Source organism: Filicampus tigris, chromosome 21, assembly GCF_054856515.1.
Source record: "Filicampus tigris isolate MCC_2025a chromosome 21, RoL_Ftig_1.0, whole genome shotgun sequence".
Classification (NCBI taxonomy): domain Eukaryota; kingdom Metazoa; phylum Chordata; class Actinopteri; order Syngnathiformes; family Syngnathidae; genus Filicampus; species Filicampus tigris.
The window spans coordinates 12768912-12785000 of NC_141237.1; the positions used below are offsets into that span (position 1 = coordinate 12768912).

A 16089-nucleotide genomic window follows, 5' to 3' on the forward strand; every position below is an offset into this window, starting at 1 on the left:
GAAAACAGTTTCACAGCTTTTGCGTTTGATTTAACAGATTGTGCTGCTGTGTCTAATGTTGTGACTGATGAGTGTAGGCTTGGTTAAGTGACTTAATGGGAAGTCAACCCAAACATATTTTTTTGCAGAATATGTTCTATGCAGGCCCACTAGTCGAAACACGGCATTCTGATTAATATTGCGTTTGTGGAATATGAGAAATCCACCCGTTTTTAGCTAGCTCACGGGGCGGACAGTTTGTCAAGTCGACTGAAGACGACATCGAAGTTGCTCAGGGCTCAGGTAATGACCAATCATGGCTCAGCTTTAGAAAACTAGTGAGCCGTGATTGGTCGTTATCTGAGCCGCGAGCAACTTCGATGTCATCTTCAGTCGACAGAAGTGACAAAATGGCCGCCCCCTGAGATGGCTAAAAATGGGTTGATTTTGCTGCTTAACTCATATTCCACAAACGTAATATTAGTCAGAATGCCGTATTTCAACTAGTGGGCCTGCGTCGAACATATTCTGCAAAAAAATATCTTTGGGTTGACTTGAGTGCAGACAGTGGAATAAGGGAAAAATGTGGAACTTTTATAGAAAGTGGGACTTGTGTATGAGACTTAAACTTCCATAGATAGACTTACTGTGTGTCCTTTGAAATGATGAGCTTTACAGTTGAACGTATGCTTCTTCTCGTGTGGCCTGAACATTTTTAAAGTAGGGCAAGGAGAAAAGTAGGGCTACATGTTGTTTGCTCTTGACAGTGTTTCCCTGATAAGCAAGGAAAAGGGCGGAGGTTGACAGAGGGACAAAGGCCACTCCAGGCTGTGGGAATTAAAACACATTAAATAGCAGATGTCAACTCCAACCATCAAGGAAAAGGGGAAGACTAACTCACAGACCAAGGTCCAACTTTTATAGAGATTTCAATGCCACTCCATTTGAAGAGACACTACTGTCATGGCTGTATTAGAGATTAGAATTCTGGATGTGTCCCTATCGTGCCTTTTTTCTTTCTATTTTCTGACCATCAAGTGTAGCTGGCACTTATCGGCAAGATTACCACATCCTTTATCACAATTTTTAAAGTGCTAAAACAAAAAAAAAAGCTGAGTACAAAATGTGATCCTTCTGCAGCAACCAGAAATCAATTAAATGTGGATGGAAATCACCGAACTCATTGGACACGTCATCTGGTAAGCTCGCACATTAAAACGAGAGCCGATAAAATAGTTCAGTCCAAAGGTCGAATGTTTTATGTATAGTACTAAAAGTGTTAACAATAACTCTCCCTTTCTCACAGTGCCAAACAAAAATTATTGTCTTTAAAATGGCCGAATTTGTGATACTGCTTTTGAATGTGTACCTAATGTCGAGTCCACCAAGAGCGTTTGTGCACAAACTGTCATGTGCATACGATCAATCAACACCACTTGAAATGTAAGAAAAACAATGTTGCAGAAGGGAACATATTCCGTCTCTCACATCAATACAAATTTATATTACATGTGAATCTATAACCAGCGAAGCAATCAAATTCCAATTCATATATTCCTGGTGTGCAGACGGAATAGACCCCACAAAAGGAAAGAAAATATTTTCGGTGTAAATGGTGGAAGAGCATCTGTGCTCTTTAAAATTCAACACTTGCACTCAGCTTTCTGCCTGACAATGGAAAAATCGGCTCCAGTCAGATGCAAAGCAGGGACGAGCACCTGGGTCATTTCCGAGTTTCAAGCTTCTTTTTTATTCACTTGGAAAAACCGCATCAGCGCTGGGTGCGAGCAGCATCGCCAAAAGTTTGACAAGGTCTTAACTTCAACTTTTGTTTGACCAGGTGAACGACTTGTGGTCTCAAAATGAGGGATTGATTGATAGGATTGGTGCAAATCTCCCCATTGAATCCCGGATTAAAGAAGAATAGATGATTATAGAGTGTGGATCTTCACAAAGCATGTGTGAGCATCCAAAAGAGACTGCAGGAGCTTTTCTCCCCCCCCCCATGCCAATCCACCCCCCCCACACACCCCCTCCTTCCACCAGACTTCGCCTTGCCTCCTATGTCATTTCATCATTTTTCTCATTTTGCTTTCCAGGCAGCTTTGTGTTTACATGGCTGCCACTCTTCTCTCTTTGTTCTATTCAGCCATTCTCAATCCCTTGGTGCCTTATTTTTTCCTCTCTCCTCTTCCTCGATCGGCGCACTGGTTCTCCCGAGGTTTTAAATGGCAAACATCGGCGGCTGTCTACCCATCAAAGAAATCTTCCTGCTACCGCCACCAAACGAACCTTGGACGTATCAATGTTTGTATTTGAACACTGCGGACCATCAAATGTTTAGCTCTGCAGGGGGCAGGAGTGCGCGCGAGGCCCGATTAAGCATGAAAACGTTACGACGGAACATCGCTTCTGAATACCGGTTGCTGGAAATTAGTTGTCAGGGTGCCCTTGAGCAAGGCACCAAGCCCCTGAGTGCTTCAGGCTTATATTATGCGGCAAGAGATGGATGCTTTGTGGGGACGTTAAATTGGACTCTATGCATACACTTTTTGTAAGGAAGTTGTAGTAGGCAAACAAAAGAGCACACTCAGTGCAGTTCACCGCCAAGGCAGAACAAACCTAATTTGGATCAACATCAAATATACAATCATGCTCCTTCCTACATTTTTTTCATCACGATTCATGCGTTAAGAACGATGGGAAATGTCTCCTCGGAACAAACAGAGGAGAAAAATAATCCTGGATCCACGCCAAACTCTTTTAAGCTCTTCCCCCGCTTGCGCGAGTCACCTCAATAAAGTTCCGTCGAAATTAGTTTTTGAAATATGGTTTGGTGTCATCCTCCAAACCAACAGCACAGGGATTAAAACACAACTTCCTCGGTGGAGGTAAGCATTCATATTATTTCCCAAATGACCGAATTTGCTCTTATACACTGGCAAACTGCCGAGTCCCCCAATAGGTGCCGCTCATCTATTTACATATGATTACGTACTATGTTTATAAAGCGGATCAATCAAATAACACGATTGATGTTTTAGACCTTATGAGCGTCTATATCTGTTTACACGGCACACATTTCCCTGCCTCGACCGTATTTTGCCAACCAATGCTTGAATGATTCCGACTCTTGGTGGTCAGCGGCAGCATGAGAAGCACTTTTGTCCGGGGCAATTCAAGTTATGCGCCACATTTTTCACAGCACATCATTAACTCATTCACTGCCAAGGACATATTTATTTGTCTTTTCACATTTCAGACAGTCAATCCCAGGAATTTATTTTCATTCCGTTTAGGAAAGAGAGTTTAATCAGAACAATAGCAGAAAAAAGTCGCACGCCCCGTTAATACTCGGGCAGCCCATCCACGGAATGGGAGTCGTATTAGGTTCAGATCGGGAGTATTAGCAGAGACAAGATTTCCGAGCAACTCTTTCCCTCCCTTGTGAGCGCTTACAACCAAACCGGCTGTCACTCCAGAAGATGTGAAGACCTTGTGACGTGTGAAATGCAAAGCTGTTTTTTACCGTGACAGCTTTAAATTGCCGAGGCTGCCAGCTACATTCATCTTGCATGCAAAGTGTTCGACAGGAGGCAAGAAGCGCGGTGGGCAGAGCCCAGGTTCCGCCAAAGACAACAATGAAGAAAGTAAAGACGGCGGAGGAGTGTTTGCACTCACCTGGATCAGTGTTAGGTCCTCAAGATTCAGCCTGAAGAGGTGATTTCTGGAAGGAAAAAAGGATAACGTGAGGTATGGTATACCAGATAAACACACAAATGGGGGAATATTCCAAGGGGATTTCTAGTCCCAGAGGTAAACAGGAAGTTGAGAAGTAAACTATTTTGAGGGTGTCAACACATTGAAAAGGGCAGCTTTACTTGCACATTCAAAGAAGCCTTTGCGTTGGTCAATTTCTGCAGTTCAAAACATTTCAAAAACAGACAGAATCTTGAAACATTAACTCGGAAATAAATAGACAGTTTAGCAAGGTGAATAATTACACATACTGATAATCTGACCAATTTGAGACTTTCAAAGGCTCTCCAGGGTAAATTTCAAGATATTTTAAAAGACACAGAAATATAGCCTAGTATGTCCACTGAAAGACATTAACACATTCACTGCCATTGACGAATTTACTCGTCTTTTCACAGTCCAGCTATTCAATCCAAGGAATCACATTTTTTCAAACGTTACGGTAGAAGAGGGTCTGAGAATGTCTGGCAGTGAATGAGTTCTCTAATGTCTTGAAGAGGAAGTCAACCCAAACATATTTTTTCCAGAATATGTTCTATGCAGGCCCACTAGTTGAAATACGGCATATTGCGTTTGTGGAATATGAGAAATCCACCCGTTTTTAGCTAGCTCACGGGGCGGCCATTTTGTCAATTCTTTCGACTGAAGATGACATCGTGGTTGCTCAGAGCTCAGATAACGAACAATCATGGCTCGAATTCAGAAAACAGGTCAACCGTGATTGGTTGCTATCTGAGTCCTGGTTTGGTTGAGTGTTTTACAGCATGTCTCCCAAGTCTCCCCAAAAACATAAAAATAACAAGAAGAGTTTGCAACCGCAACATAGTTACAAGGTAAACTAATAGTTAGCCCATCTTAATTTATTTCTCCTGCTGCATTTTTCCCTTCTTTGATACCCTTTTGTGTGGTGTGCTTATACGGCACGTTGTATAAGTGCAGTAATCAGAAACTTATGTGGGGGCTTGCGTATTTTAAAGATTGGTTAAAATGTTAAAAATACATGAAAAGAAAAATACATTTGCTGAACTTGATCGAAGTGAATCTCTTTAGCGAGCCAGAAAATAATTTCATTGACACTAGCCACATTTCAAGAGCGATTGAATTCCTATAAATGCTCTCGCAAGAAATAATTTTGTATTGACCAACAATGTATCAGGTTGGCTGCGTTACCAAAAGGAGACCCTTGAGAACCATGCACTTTCATTTTCTCTTTGCAGCTTTCTAAAATGAGTGCATTTGACATCTCCTTTCCTTCAAGGACCAATCATCACCCAGGAGGAATAGGTTTAAATTCCATTTTCTAGTATCAATCAATGAATTCCATAAACACATTAATATCTTACAGTTTGCACATGAACTTTTCTTCCTTATCAACAATACTTTTTCTTCTCCATTTTCCACATGCCACGGTAGCTTTACACTCCCTACACATATTGTTATAAGCAAATGCTCTGACAGCGATCTATCAATCTTCCTGAGGAGAGGCTACCAACCATGTCTCAGTGCAGCCTCTGATTTTTACTGTATTGATATTTGCATCGATCCCTCTTCCCCACCATTATCACCCGCATGTCGAACCCAGCTTGTCGCCATCTACCCAACCACAACGCCCTCCTAGTTAGACACTCACCAGACATCGACATTGACGGCGGTGAGTAAGGACTGAAGTAAATTGCTTTCTCCAATGCTCCTAATCCCACGCACTGACAGGATTACCTCAATGCTAGCTAAAATAAAACATGCCTGGATGGGAATCTTACAAAGGAGTATTAGGGCCACATTCCAAGAATTCTCCAGGAATGAAATCTTCATTTTATGATAAACAAGTCAGAATACTTTGAAAACAAGTTCAATATCACAATAAACAATATACAGAGAAAGGCTGTAATATCACATGAGTATAATTTTACCAGAGAATTGCTTGTCATGGTCTTGGCCACCATTTTTAAAACTCTTATAATAGGGATTGCGAATTTACACTTCAAATTTGACAAACAACAAAATAGTTAATGATTTGTCACATTAAGACCATCATTGGTACAAACGGTTTAATTTTTTTTATTGTGAAATTACTACATGAACTCAAATCCTCTTTTTTGGTTGGGTTTATTCAATCAAGCACAAATCTTTTAACAAATGTTTCATTGTATAATTTGATTAATAGGCTGTACAGTGTGGGATATATCTCTTAAGAGTGGCTCCTTTTCTAAGACTGCTGGGTTTACGTGTGGAATTTTTGACATTGACAAAAATTCGGCCTTTCATCTCATAACATTACAAATGTCACCTTGGCTTTTGATTGAGTGTGGCCCTAATACACCTTTGTGCTGTATACTTTTAAGGATCCAGCAAAAGTCATTTTGTTTGGCCTTTTGAAGAAAAGCTGGTGTCACGCAGTGCACCAGTGAAGCGCAATAAAATACGGCACAATGACAAGGGAAAGCAAAACAGCAGAAAAAACACTAAAGGAAAAAAAAAAAAAAAGTATGAGTTACCTGGCACCCACAATCAGTTCGTTCTGACTGGGATCAAAGGTCAACTGGGAATAATCCACCGTGCCCTCTGCTTTGAACCGGAAAATCCATGGCTCCATCCCTGCCAATGGCAACAAAGGACACGACGTGAGTTAGCCAATCAGAGTCAAGATGGCACGACACAGCTGGACAGATGTATTAACTGTGTTCAAAGTCTTTTCACTAGACACACACAAAGTAAAGGAACAAGTCTAGGGGGTCACCCTTGATGCACAGTTTAAATGCTACTTTATGTTCACAGATGTTACTTTGCAATTCGAATTGTTTACAACAGAAATGACACATTTTATTTTGCATTACAATGGGACAAGAAGGCTTCAAAGATGCCATATGGACACAGCCAACTAATACTCGGTTTATTCAAGTGCACAGCATGAGACTAAAAAACACATCATCCTAGACAATGATTCTCTATGGCAAATTCATTGTAGAATGGTGTTATGTAGTGTTTTATGTCAATTTATTGGCTTCATTATTTATATTTTATTGATATTTATATATCATTTATGTCTACATTTATTCATACATGTATCACAGCCTTTTATTGTTTTTGTTCTATTTATTGTACTGTTTGTAAAGTGCTTTGTTACAGCTCTAGCTGTTCTGAAATGCGCTATATAAATAAAATTGTATTGTACTGTATTGAACTTCAAACCAAAAAAAAAAAAAAAAAAGTCAACATCTCAGTACATCAGAGCAAATTGCAGTAATCTACAAGGGGCCGCTGTACACCAGGACAAACCAATTCAAGTGTGTTATAATTTTGTTGAAATTGATGATGATTGATGATGTATGAAGCATTTGATTTAAAAGTTGAAGACTTTCTTTGAATGAAGTGAGTTGGTATTGTTGTACTTACCCAGTGTAAAGCAGCTGCACATTTGGCATGATGCTTAAACATTACGCATGTAACAATTCACTCAAGCCCTGATTCGATTCGATTTTCACATCCCGATTTTTTATTTTATAAAAATCCTATCCAGTTTTGAGACACTGACAACCTTATGTAATAATGTGCTAACCTTATCCGCTACCGGGGGAGCTACTATTATAAAATATTACTTTGCATTGTGCAATTATGGTTGATTGAGTGTAAAAATATGTCTTTTGCATGTGTATACAAAGGTGAGCTGCATGTATACACACACAGGCATCACCACAGACAGACAATGACATATAAGACTGGTGTCATGGCACCCGAGCCATTAATCCTTGACCAATCCAATCACAGGTCCAGGGAGGTTGCTCGCCATGATGGCAGTCTGTCTGCTGTCTGGTTATTTGATAGGATTAACTGAGAGTACTCAATCATCCATTCATCCCACGTTCGATCTATATGCATCATAACTCATCATGCCAGAACAGTGTTAGGGCTGTAAAGCAATTGTGTTTATTTGTCTTACAGCATTCAAGTCGAACAATGTACTCTTATGCATATATATTTTTTACTGTGAATAAAATAAAACATCTGATAAAAAAACCAAAGGCAAGCTTCATTACATTGGCGCATCGAGAAAGCATATCCATGCTTGTAGTTTAATGACCCATACAAACGCCTGCAAACTGCATAATTTGTAGCACAGCTCAGCAAGTTATTGTATTATCATCTTCACTGTAGTCTCTTACACTTTGATAATAATTTGCATTTCATTTAGCAGTTTTTGGATAGGGAAAAAATCTGTTGGTCCATTTTTCTGGTTACAAGCCAACAAGTCAATAAAGGTGAATTTTTTTAAAAATGGGGATGGAAACAAGCTTCTCTAATAGGATTTAAAAAGTAGATTCTTTGTCAAAAATGTGTGTGTTTGAATAAACAATTGTGCGTTAATAGAAATGACTGACAAGAGTGGTCAAAAAAATATTTGCAAATGTCGATTCACCAAGATGTCACCATATTTCAAATTCCAAAAAAAGGAACACTTGCTGGGTAGCGCTCTTGCAATTATGTTACAATGACTGACTTTATTACATAAGTGGCCTTTTAACAAGACAACAATGCCACAAACATTGACCAGAGGTTTTGGTGCCTTATGACATCGAGCCCGCAAGTGCTGCATGCATACAGTCCATAAACACTACAAAACATCAAGAGTTGCCAATGTAGTTTATCCTTTAGTGGAAAGGGGAGTGTTTGTTTGTCTTCCACTAAGACTTCCAATTCCATCACTTGAAACATCTTTTTGCACTTGCTTCCAAATGTTCCACGGTGAAAACCATCACAGCTTTTTACACTTGTAACTGAGTAAACACACTTTTTCGGATCCCACTATTTGGGATCTTAGTAAAAGAAGACAATCTTGGTATTATGCAAAACATGCCCACTAAGCGCAAAAACAAGCCGTCCAGCCCCCGCTGTATGGCATTTTAACAAATCGGGCCCAAGGTTTTTGGACAAGGTCTTTGCCTCGTTATCACAGACAGATAATTGTTTACAGTTACGTAAAGCGTAATGTACAAATGGATTCATCTTGGGCAATGAGCCGCAGGCTACTTCACTAAATATAAAGGCAAAATACATTCTAAATTGATCACACATAGCAGGGTGTTCTGGTAAATGTAAATGATTTCTCTTTCCTTGTATACTATTGGACGTGGTAAACAGGTCATTTTTCAACCATTCAAAAAGTGAAACGGAATGCCAGGGGAAAAGAGGGGGCCTGCTGATCATAATCAACCACCCTACATTGTCTACATTGTTTTCATAAAAAGTCCATTGTATACCTTTTATACCTTTTGTTACAATCTCCTCAAAAAATTAACACCGTAATTAGATCTTTTCCACAGAAGCTGTAAAGGTTCAGTGTCAAGGGTACCATTTGGAGGATCCCGTCCAAGTCACAAGCCCATCAAATCCCAAAGAGGCATAATAATATGTTTTTTCTGTAAGTGTAGTCTTCAACAACAATTATCCTCTTAGGTGGGAGTAAGTACATCTGACGTTGCTTTAGCTGTATATGCTGGAAATCCAGCAAGCTTGGATTCCCAGCAATCTAAATTCATACCGAGTCAACTTTAAAAGGGCCCTTTTTGTTTTTTTTTTTAATTTGGAAAGGAACTTTCCGTCAAGGTTGGAACAGAGCAAGATGACAGACAGAATATACTGGAAAGTGCGTCGTCTGCTTCTTCGGGCGCACCTGTCAACATTTCGAATGAAAAGCACGCGTTCCCTTGACAGCACCAAAAGCAAGCACAAACAGAAGAGTGTTCCGGTGACAAATGCAGGAGTTCTGAGCGACTCCAGGCAAAGACAATAAGAGCGAGGGGAGCGAGCTTCCAAACAACAACATCACCTGCGCGCCGCAGCTCATGTACTGGGACCAAAGTCCGGCTCGGCAAAACCAAATAAGTCCGCAGTTTTCCTTGTTTTCTTTCAACAAAACACACTCTGGATCTTGGCTTCAGTTATCACAGTACATTTTCATTAACATCATGAAAAGTAAGACCACAGTCAATCGCACCCTAAACATTTCATTTGTCTGAACGTCTGCCATTTGATTTTGTCCGGAGGGAGACCCATTTTTAGAAGCGCCAATCCTTAAACCTCACTCAGATCTCCCCCACCCCTGCTATCAAGAAAATCCTTGGCATACAAATGTTTCTGTGACACCACCTGAGGGACGACAAGCTTGGAGAACCCAACGTCGCCTCATAAATCTCCTCCACTTCCCGCGGGAGTGTGTGTGTGTTTATGTGTGTTTGTCCGTGTGTGAAAGAATGAGCGAAGACATGGTATTTGCTGAAGTATGCAATGGGGGCAAAAGGTCCAAATTGAACAGCACTCAGGATTTATAGCCTTTTCTGATGAGGCCAAGGACCGTAAACATTCATAAACGCTGTCAATCGGCTGTTTCAGTCACGGGAGTTCACCCGATCCCAGTTTGGTTTTACAACAGGCATGCAAATGCGGGGTATTATGATATTCATCTGCCTCGTGCAGGGTTGAAATAGCTCTTCGTAAGGCCGCCCTGGGGAGATTTTTATGGTCCCGCACGGAGCCAAACAAATCAACCTTATCATTAACACAGTAGCAAAGGAAGCAAGAAGACATTAAAACCATTAAAACCATTCTTCCTAGATTTTCTTAGCCTGTTTCATGAGTTCATCATATCAGAAGTACAGTAAATGAATGGTATTTCATCACGTCATAGACATGGATGTAAAATAGATGCCGGCGTGCCGCTTGCAGATGAGATGGACAGGATCAGGCATCACTGGGGTGAGAATTCCCAAAACAGGGGCACGACCCATTTCCAACATGAAACCAAAGTATATGCACATAAACGCAAATCCCTTCCTCCCCCTTGCATCGGTTTCCGTCTTATCCCCTTAACCTCTGTCTCCCTCCTCCTCCAAATACAACACCCCGTCGCTCACATCCCATTTGTTATTCCCACACTCTGACACGGAGCGGCCGACAAAAAGGCAGGAAGGATAAATATTTGCACTCGGCATCAGAGGCTACGCCGATCTGGCAGAGCTCAACATAACAGCCCGGTGCAGCCGGGGTGACAACAATGGCAACATGTGGAACCAATTTTGAAGCATGGATGTTTTTTTTTTTTGTTTTTTTTTCTGGGAGTGGTTCAAATAGAGTGTGGCAGCGGGCTCTCACAGACATGAAGAGTCAATTCACTCTAAATACAGTTCAGTGGTAATGGGCGGGAGAAGAATTGCAACTATTCAGTGAAGTCCACGGGAGGAAACAGTTCGGACGTGAAGTTGAAAAAATAAACACCTGCGCAGTCGGACAAAATCGAAAAGCTAAGGGCATTTAAGACCTTGAGCGTGCCAAGGTTTCTGACTATTATTTCAAACAAGAAATAAGAAAAACAAGACACTTTTACAACTAAAAGTCCTGACATTTGAATTTCTGTGGCTGCCCTGGGGCACTGAGTAAATCATGCAAAACAAACCAATGCGAAGCCACAGACAAATGTATGATGAAATATTAAAATTCAATGTGTATTAAGGTGACGGGGAGGGGGAGGGATGAGAGGACTGGACGACCACATCTCTCCATGGTAGATGGCAGAATAAGAGAGTGAAAAGTTGGATTTATACGGTAGTTGAAAGCCATAGGAAAAAAAATACAGGCATGTAACTAAATTTTGTACAAGCATACTAATAATTACGGCAAATTTGAGCATGTTCCTTCCTTCGAATCAAAGATAGTAAGATAGTCCAAATATTGTATGTCTCTAAAAGATTACCCTGACTGACTATCGTGTGGTTTGGGGTGTTTTAAGAGTGATATTTCATCCCCAATCTGCTCAGAAAATGGTCAATGCTAATAAACGCAAATGTAAAACTGGTTCAAGACACAAATGCTAACGTGTGCGGGCAACAGCTAGCTCGGCCAAGCCATGGATTTTGTGAGTGTGAAAAACGGCAAATTAGGAAGAGACCTGAAGCATACAATGTTGCCGGACACAAACAGATGAACAACTGGTTGTATTTAGTGCTTCGTATAACATGTAGGGCGGCAGCGATTGAATCTTTTTAGTATTCAGTATTAAGTATCCTACTTGAAATTCTATTGAATAATCAAGAGAGTAAACAAGACATTTCACCTAATAATAAATGACCTACTTTTCTTGTTTTGATAGTAGATCAAGTTTTTCTTAAATTTAAACTTTGCAAAGCAGCAAACTGTATTTTCCTGTCTAGAAACTTTAGTAGATGAAATTTTGGGCTATGGGATGCAGTGACATCGGAGTCAGAGAAACACTTTTTCTTGCGAAAACAGCACATTTGAGTAAGTCTGATTTGTTAAAAATGGATCAGTAGAACTTCAACGTTGTCTGTCGGGATCAAAAGATTCACCGTTGAAATGGAGTCCGGCGGCATTTTTTTTGCTAGCCACTAGCCGTTAACGCAGGAACGGAGACTAGTCAAGTCAACCGTCACACTAATAACAGGAACAAACTGCAAAGTGCTGGAAAGGCAAACTTCAAAATAAAAGCCACCCAAGGCTACTGAGTTGATGTCCATCTATTATTTGTTAGGCATTTATTTTGAAATTGGCCTTCACAGCGTGTTGGCGGCGTCTTACCATATGAACACCTGTTGTTGCAGCTGGCTTGACTTGCTTTTGTGACGGTGCAAACAAAATAAACAGTTACTGAGGCATATAAAAAAACACCAGGACTCGTTTCACCCCTTGTAACTAATAATAAAAATGACAAGGAAAAGTTTGCCTGTAGTCACGAGATAACAGTTCACCTAGCTTCTCGTTTTTCTATTTCTACTCCTACTCCTTATTCTTTGTATTTATTGGCAGTCTGAATGCCCTGTGGCACAGTGCTGCCTCTCACAGGTCAGACTTTGTACCTACAACAGACATCTGGTTTGGTGATGTAGACTCTCGATTTTCGGTGCAGATACGGTTATGTGTGTATCAGAGATGGGCACTTTACCCTTTTTTGCCGGTCCGTCCTCCGTCCGCGACCTGGTTACCCTTCAGACCTCGACCCTCCATGCTTATTCATAAAAATAATCGTCCTCCGACCCCATCAGTCCTCGTCCTTTTTCCGTCCTTACATTCCATCCCCACCCATATCCCTCACCAACAACAACAAAAAAAAGGCTCAAAGACCAGAGCCCACCAGGGGAAATCACGGGAATACCGTATAGGCCCGAATATAAGACGGTGTTTTTTTGCATTGAAATAAGACTGAAAAAGCGGGGGTCGTCTTATATTCGGGGTCTAGACATTATGCCCATTCACGACGCTTGATGGCGCCAGATATCATTGACGCGAATGCTGAACTAGTTTACATATTTAAATGTTCTTATATTAAGATTTGAATGACGCAAAATAACATGCCTTTTCACTCAAATATATTGTTATAATAATTTGTTTCAGATGTACTGTAATTCTTTTCTGTATAAAAATTAATTTGTTGTTGAAAAAAACTTTTTTCAAACTTGAGTCTTGAAAAAGAGGGGGTCGTCTTATAATCAGGGCCGTCTTATATTCGGGCCAATACGGTATTTAAGATTGCATTATAACGCAATACTATTTACAAATACAAACTTTTCCGTTATAACGCAAAACATTTTCAATTTTTATTGCGTTGTTTCGCAATAAAATAACACAAGATTATTTTAGGACTAAACGAAAGACTTCCACTTCTGGGTCGTTTAAGTGTACGTCACCGCTGACAGTGATCTTTACGGTCTAAAGAAGTCCCACACGAGGACATACTTCGCATGCAATAAGGTTAGTTAATACAACAAAATTGCTATCCACTTTTTTCTACGACTAATACATACATTATCCCAGATTACACACACAAGACAGGCTGGACGTGTTTCTGTTAGTCAGTGAATGTATAATCCACGGTATTACATGTGTTGAACCACTAGAGGGCAGACTATGCCTGTGCAATGGCACTGCAGGGAAGGCACATGAAAAGGGTTGAGCAGGCAATTAATTAAGGCGGCTCCGTGGTATCGCAGAAGAGAACAGTGATCTTGCTTTTTAAAAGACCCAACACAACACGTAAATCAGTACTTGACCCAGTTAGGGACAAATAGAGGGACAGACGAAAACCCACTCCCGTCCTTCCTTAGTCCATCCTTTTTAAAAGATTTCTCATTCTCCGTACATCAGTCAACACAATGGGCATCCATCCGGGACGGACAGATGGACCGTCACTGGGACGGAATGCCCATCCCTGATTTGTAAGGTAAGATGTGTTGGCACTGTATATCACAGACTGTAAGAGCAGTAAGAACACACATTGCTGATTTTTTCCTTGTCAACATGCACGTAAGACAGCAGCAACATTTTCTTGTTTTTGCTCACAGCTGGAGAGATGAAATCTGAACTTCAGTCTGTGGCAGTAAAACTATAAACTCTCCTCCTCAGAGACACCATGGCCTTGTTTACAACACACTTTACAACCTTTAAAACCCTTCAAACCTACACAGAATAACCCTTGTTAAATAAAACACTTTATTAAAAGTGGGTCTTAAGGGCTTTGAGCTGCAATAAGACATTCAATATTGCATATAAGCTACTTTTCCAGTCTTTTCTTCAACAATAAAAAACTGGACATACAGTACATTTGTGCTTAACCACTGCTGAAGCTATATTGAGAGTGGGTACACCTTTTGTATAAACACTGTATAGTGCACTTTCTTCTCTGAACTCTATATTTGAAAAAACACCATAAAAAAAATGGGAAAAAACAGGGAACAGTCTTCAGCCCGTAGCATCCTTGCACCACAGTAGCAGTTCTGTCAGCCAAGTGTTGTGCCAAGTTTACAAAACCACGGTCACCAGTGGGCTACGACCCATGTGAGGCACACCCTTCCACATGCAGGCCACAATCTCAGAGAGAGAGAAAGAGAGAGAGAGAGAGAGAGAGAGAGAGAGAGAGAGAGAGAGAGAGAGAGAGAGAGAGAGAGAGAGGGAGAGAGAGGGAGAGAGAGTCCAAATTCTCCCTTGAACACTTTCTGGCAAACCAGACCTCTTCCCGTGATGATTCTTATCCACTTCTTTCAGGGTTGTATTGCTTCAGTTTCAGCCTCAACCTTGGAGTTGTTTTGTGACTCTCAAAAGAGTAGACAGAGCTCCAAAGGTATTTTCACCTTTGCTGTTGAAAAACAAATAATACAACCTCTGGATAGAGTATTCATATTTTATCATATTTCCCATATTCCATTATACTTTCAACAAAACATAGTATAAAAAAAATTGCATAATACAATGGACTCTACATAAAACCTAATGTGGGACGCTGGTCAATTTAGCCATAGACGAATGGAAATCGAAACAATCCATGCCAGAGTCAAACTAAAACTTTTACCTGAACAGAAAATGTTTTCGGTGACTTCAATAACATTTCTAATGGTCAGGAAAACAAGTGAAACACTGTTCATGTCGAGAGTATAATCCAGGCCAACATTCTTGATTGTCACACAAGTGTAAAAAGAAATGAATCACTAAAAAGCTTATACTGGTGCGCCTCAGTTGACGGTCCCAACATACGTAATTATGATGTTACAAACGGTGCATGGAATACGTTTGTGGCACAAGAAAGCACGCTCAGATTACTCCCTTTTTGGGATTGGTCCCTCTTTTGGATAAGTGTTGTCAAAAAGAAAACAAACAAAAAATAGAGAGAAATAGAGAATTGCACACAAAGAGAAATGCACCTCCCAGTCTAATGATATTAGCTGACATGTCATGTAGGATGACGGTTCCACCGCTGAATATTTATGCGGCATTAGTCTTTCTATAAATCCAGGTCTTCCGTATTTTTCAGACTATAAGATTATAAGGCACAGTCTCAATGAACAAGGTCATTTTTTTTTTTTAATTGGATATACAGGACACACTGGGTTATAAGGCGCACCAGGTTATAAGGCACATCGGTTTATAAGGTTCAATAAAGCACAGAAACAAACCAGTAAAGCAAATGTGTCTGAATTTAGTCAACTTTAGTTCGACAGCTACAGTATACATACGGCCCACCTGATCATAAGTTGAACTGACGATTTTACAGAAAGGAAAGGATTTTAAGTGCGCCATATATACAGTAATTAAGAACTGTACAAGTTCCACCTCTTGTTCTATGGCGATTACTTGCTGGAGTGAAATGCATACGAAGGTGGCAGCAGATGGATTTGTACCTATGAACAGATTGGTGCCAGCTCATTTTCAAATACTGCAAATGCATTTAACGGGGTGCTGCCTGCCGTGTCGCAGTGCAAAGGCTTAAAAATGGCATTAATCTCCTTATCTAGAGTCACAAAACCAACTGAACCCAAACTATCAGATAGATCCCCATAATCACTTTGCACTGGC

The 16089-nt window shown here is 40.5% G+C and overlaps 1 protein-coding gene across 5 annotated transcripts in view; it reads right to left on the bottom strand.

The window, feature by feature from the left end:
- Positions 1 to 16089, bottom strand: part of sema5a (sema domain, seven thrombospondin repeats (type 1 and type 1-like), transmembrane domain (TM) and short cytoplasmic domain, (semaphorin) 5A) — a 136732-nt gene that overhangs the window by 67161 nt on the left and 53482 nt on the right. For 4 of the 5 annotated variants that reach the window (XR_015084291.1, XM_086020966.1, XM_086020968.1 and 1 more), the window contains 2 exons: positions 6234 to 6333; positions 3661 to 3706 (listed from right to left, as the gene is read on the bottom strand). Coding sequence is in view for 4 of the 5 variants with exons in the window: in XM_086020966.1 (XP_085877092.1) it covers positions 3661 to 3706; positions 6234 to 6333 (146 nt within the window). In the remaining variant the exon portion in view is untranslated. Of the gene's footprint in view, positions 1 to 3660; positions 3707 to 6233; positions 6334 to 11861; positions 12072 to 16089 lie in introns of those variants that run through there. The other variant, XM_086020969.1, reaches the window with a different exon arrangement.